Here is a 5,425-nt window from a genome sequence, read left to right on the forward strand (position 1 = left end):
TAGTACTACATTAATATTGCTGTACATTTATTGTGGCTTATTTTCAGGAAGATAGTTCAAAAACAGGTAAAGTCACATCTGCCGGCATGTATTTTCTTGGATTCCCAGTTTATCACATTGATCAAACCCAAAACTCGGTGAGTTTATATCTATGCGTAATTTCAATTTTTAGTTGTTTCTCTAAAGTTTGTGGTCATATGTTCACATTCCTTTTTCTGCTTGAGCTAATGTATAGGTAACAGCTGCAAAGGATCCAGACTCAGCTTTTTTCAAGAAACTGGATGGATTTCAACCATGTGAGATAACCGAGCTAAAAGCTGGCACACATGTCTTTGCAGTTTATGGTATCTTTCCCATGCCGTCCTTAAAACTCTATTTAATTCAATGGAAATACAATACTCAATACTGAATGCTTCTTTCTGTTTTCTGGTTGACATTTGTAGGTGACAATTTTTTTAAAAGTGTGAGCTACGCCATTGAAGCTGTTTGCGCTGAACCTTTTACTGAGGAAAAAGAGAATCTTAGAGCAATAGAAGCTCAACTTTTGTCAAAAAGGGTTGAACTGTCTAAGTTTGAAACAGAATATAGGGAGGTCTGTGCTCCTTCTCATATTCGCCAATCTCTTGCTTTACTATTTATTTGATTTTACTGATTCCTTTCTGGTTTTGGCAGGTCTTAGCGCAATTTACTGAGATGACTAGTAGATATGCACAAGAAATGCAAGCTGTAAGTTTGAAGTGATTTTATATCCTAGGACAAAGTTAAATTATATTGTTTTAACTTCTTCGGTTATCAATAGATCGATGAGCTTCTTAAGAACCGCAATGAAATTCATGCTTCCTATACAACTCTTCCCGCAATGAAGCGTAGTAGTAGCAATCGAAGTAAGAACAGAGGTGGTTCCAAGGAGGCCAGTGAAGATGGTCCAGTAAGAGACAAGAAGGCTTCAAGAGACCGGTCAAAGAAGAAGAAATGGTTCAACATTCCCTTAAAGGTTGACAAAAGGAAGCCTTGTTAAAATAGGGTGAGCATCTCTCTCTCTCTCTCTCTCTCTCTCTCTCTCTCATATATATATATATATATATATATATATATATATATATGTATATACATATATGTATATATATATGCAATTCTAGTTTCCTGTCATTCCTTTCTTCCGCAATACACATTTATTTCTCTATTTGTAGTTTATAGAGAAACGTGGTAGCAGTTGGTGCCAAGGTGCACTTACTCTTTGTCCAAGCAATGAACCTGGTTGCAGGACCTGAGAAATCTTCGGAGGGCGTATATCTTGGCATCAGCATTGCGCTGAAATACTGGTAGGTATTTATGAAATGGTGGTGTGACACGAGAAGCACTCAACAAATCCTATTGTAAAATTCTTTCCTCTTTATTCTTTTACCTTTTGATGTCAGTCCCCAACACTCACGCATGTAAATTGCATTATTCAATCACAAGTCTTTCTTGAATGAGCTATGCTTGTGTCAGTTTTTAAGTAACAAAAGAGAGGACTGGGATAAAGAAAAAAGTTTGTTCTTTGTTAAATTCAGGCAAATAGCTAGGTGTAGAATTGACTAGTTCTTTTGTCTGAATAGTGGTCTGATATATTTGCTAATATGAAAAAAGTGAATAATACAATATTATTGCTCTTCATGTTTTGTCAGCCTAATGTTACATTAAGGCAGCATCTACATCTCTTCTCTTGTAGCTTAAAATAAGTGCATCTAGGATTTTCATTAGTTCCTCAGGATTCTGGTGTGCACACATAACACTTGGCAAAAGCTATATGATAGTCTCGAGCTGTCACACCATGTTCTGCTGTTCCTTTTTATTTTATTTTATTTTATAAAATTAAATTTATTTTATATAATGATGGTGTGCTGACTAGCTTGTGCGCACTACTATTATTTAACCGGGTACTTGTCATCTTTAACTAGCACATGCATTAAGAGGGTGTTTGGATTGGCTTTTCAAATTAGCTTTTAAGCTCTTTTTAGCTTTTTTTAGTGTTTGACAAAGTAAAAAAATGCTTAAAATAAGTTAAATAGTGCTTAAAACAAGCCAAAATTTTATTGTTTTCGACTTGAAAGCTATTTGTGTCGAAAAGCCATTTTTTGTAAGGCAATTCAAATGGGCTCTAAGTTTGCCCATCGAAGCTTAGACATATGGAAAAAAATTACTTTAACATTTTTGTGGTATTTTGCTCTTTGTTTGAGATCTTTCCATAAGACTAGTCGGCTGATAATATTGATGATCAAATTGACCATGTGATGCTCTTCTTTGTTTGGTTGGATCTTTCTGATGATTTATTTGTCTTTTTGGGTATTTCATTTGCACCCTTAATTATTAGAAATTTTGAGTAGTGGTGGGGTATTACAAATGAGCTCTTTAGATCATCGTCATAGCTTGATTAGCATATTATTTCTGACCCAATCAAATAATGCAAACATATCACAAAACAGTAATGATAGACAAAGATGACTAACGTCCATATCTGACCAACTTGCTTACTTGCCACCCCTCGTCAGATGGATGTCCTTAAGACCCTGATGCTGAACGTATTTCTGATATTTTTGGTTTTGGTTAACTATCTACTATTCAAATTCACTGGCCCGTATTAAGTTCCTATTTGCGCTGTGTAGGTTCATTTAACGGNGTTTCACCATTTCTGTTAGTTGCTGCTTATGCGTGGCTAGTGGTGGTAGTAGTTGACTTTTGCTATTTCCATTTGCATATGGTTTTCTTGAGCTGGTATTGATGACGGATTTGTTGACACAATGCGGACATCAGATGAAAAAGGGCGTTATCTGTCGAATATATAGCCCCTTTTTTCCCCACAAATCCAGTAAAATCTCACATGCAGGATTTGGGGAGGATAGTATGTACGCACTCCTTACCCCTACCTTAAGAAAGTAGAAAGGTTGTTTCCAGTAAACTCTCGACTCAGACAAAATACAAAGGTAATTAATGAAGATAAGAAGGTTCAGAAAAGGTAAGAAGCAGGAACAATGAGCAACCATACCATCAAAGCAAAATGCTAGAGAAGAATAAATACAAAAAACTTCAAGAAGCAAATAATTGAATTATCATATGAGGTCTTGATAGACAAAAAATGTTGAATTATCATGAGGTCAAAACTGTTCACATTTGGACATGCATTCTAATACAAACACATAAATCTTATCCTATCAAGACCTCACCTAACATCTTCACCCAACATATCATTTTCAATGGAAAACTATAATCCAAAAGCACCTTCACATGACTAAAACATGCTATTGGATCCTAACTAGCAGTTTTCTTGTTGGAATTCACTTGTAAATGATTGACAACATCACATCTGCGTCTCACCTCTCCCTTTTTCCCAGTTTTAACGTGATAAACGCTTACTTTCTCAATTGCATGAGCAAATGCTTTAAAAAATGCATCTTGATCCTTTGCATAAAGCTCCACAAAAGGCTTAGTCCTAGGATCTGAAACCATAGCTTGATCTGAAGCCAATAACCCTAGACCTTTTTGCAAGTTTATGTAGTACATGTTGTCGAACTTGCCAGGTGTCATCACGTCATTGAAGGCCGCCATATCTTTCGAGTTATTCCCACATAGCTTTCGTAACGCTTGTGCCAATGTAGGATTCATAGAAGGATCAATTTCTGAAGTGTTGCTATATTTGAAAATTCTCTTGCTAAACTCTGAACAATGTGAGAAACCAATAGTATGTGCACCCACTAAAGCCACCATTTCTTGTATGTTTAGATTTTTCGATGCAAACATGTTGATTATTGTGTCCATTGTCATGTTAGGCCTAGCAATATGGCCTTCAACATCTTTTGCGTATGATTCAAAGCTATCTTTTCGGCCGAGACGAATGTTATAAAATGGACCTCCAACCATGGTGATTAAGTCTCGAGTTGCAACGGCTAAAATATCAGCACAAGAAACAATGCCGGGGCATTGGAGTTCTAGGGCAGTCTTTGCTCGTGCAATAAGGTCAAAGGCGTCCCCGGGCAGAGAGAGGTTTATATCTGAGTCGCGTTCCGCCGTGGCAAAGGAGTTTGAGGAAATAAGTAACGAGGCGTCACATCCTCCCACCATGCAGTCGTGGAAGAAGAGGCGGAGGGTGCCGGCTGCTGTCGTGGGCGCGGCAAGTTGCTTGTCGACGACAATTTGCTGGATGATTTTTTCAAATTGAGGACAAGATTTATTGTAGTAGTCAACATTGAGCTTGGATTCTGTTAGAGAAAATAAGGCTAAAGATGAGAAGAGGAAAATTGAAAGAAGTGGTAATGCCATGGCTTCTGAATTGAGAAAAAAAAAATGGTGGTGAAAGAAGATAGAAATGAAAGAAGGCTTTTAGTATTGTGTACAATGACGTTTTGAATTTGAGATGGGCAATATTTTGCATGCAACAAACATAAACTAGAGGTCTCAAATTTGTTCAAGGGCCGTTGTTTACTCCTTTCCTTCTAGCTAGTCTTTGCCGCTCCACATATTGCATTATATTAGTGATAATTTATGTTTTATCCCGTACGGTATAAATATATACATAATAAGATCACTTAAAATCTAATTGCAGGTAACTGTTTAATTATGTTAAATTACGATGAAGATTAAGTTATAGTAACCCAGATTGAAGGGTATGTCCACTGTCCACAATCCACATGCCTGAAATTTTTACAATTAGTATCTTTAGGGCGTTTTAAAATAGTATTCCTAGTGTTCTAATTTTTTTTCCAACTATTTTCAAGAGGAAGTTCTATTAAACTTAGATAGCAATTTCTCGAACAAGTTTTTAATATTTGGAAGAGAAACTAAATTACATTTTTCTTGTGCGTGTAGCGTCTATATTTTAAAATACTACCTTGTACCTTTCTGTGTGACATGATTACTACTTGGTAGTGAAATTGTCTTTCTCTTTGACATTGATTTTCATTTTTTTTAGTTTTAGTTGTTTGTTGCGGAAGATCGTGGTTTCACTAGTATACAATCACACTCAAAGAAAATAGAAAAGAAAAAACAACGTAACATAAGGATTGAGGTTCCGCTAAGTTTAATCCTCGATGTAGAAGTAGAGTGAATTTTTTCACTATGAATGAGAAGAATACATTGTACAGAGAGTCCCCATTTATAACCCATATATATATATATATATATATATATATATATATATATATATATATATATATATATAGATCCTAAGTAGTCTTAAACCTATAAGAGAAAGATTTTCTCAATCCTACAAGGATAATATGCTTTTCTTTGCCAAAACTATTAGAAAAATGAGTTTTCCAAACCTATAGGGATTATGAGTTTCCTAAAAATACAAGGAAATAAATTCAAGATGCAATTTACAAATCTCCTCGTTGGCTTGAATACTCTCCATCAATAGGATCAACATCTTGAAAGTACACGGGGGGGGGGG

The 5,425-nt window shown here is 35.7% G+C and overlaps 2 protein-coding genes across 2 annotated transcripts in view; one reads left to right on the forward strand and one right to left on the reverse strand.

Moving 5' to 3' along the window:
• LOC109226203 (chaperone protein dnaJ 16-like) overlaps positions 1-1,643 on the forward strand; it is a 5,900-nt gene extending 4,257 nt beyond the window's left edge. The window contains exons 3-8 of the mRNA XM_019390998.1: positions 48-137; positions 236-344; positions 444-592; positions 673-726; positions 800-1,024; positions 1,191-1,643. Coding sequence (XP_019246543.1) covers positions 48-137; positions 236-344; positions 444-592; positions 673-726; positions 800-1,018 — 621 coding nt within the window. The 3' untranslated portion in view covers positions 1,019-1,024; positions 1,191-1,643. The remainder of the gene's footprint in view (positions 1-47; positions 138-235; positions 345-443; positions 593-672; positions 727-799; positions 1,025-1,190) is intronic.
• Positions 3,430-4,511, reverse strand: LOC109225818 (peroxidase 6-like; the record flags this gene model as incomplete). Its single annotated transcript, XM_019390600.1, is given in 1 exon segment — positions 3,430-4,511. A coding segment is annotated over 1 exon segment (867 nt), but the record flags the coding sequence as incomplete, so codon positions are not given.

The sequence above is a fragment of the Nicotiana attenuata genome, chromosome 5 (genome assembly GCF_001879085.1).
Source record: "Nicotiana attenuata strain UT chromosome 5, NIATTr2, whole genome shotgun sequence".
Lineage (NCBI taxonomy): Eukaryota > Viridiplantae > Streptophyta > Magnoliopsida > Solanales > Solanaceae > Nicotiana > Nicotiana attenuata.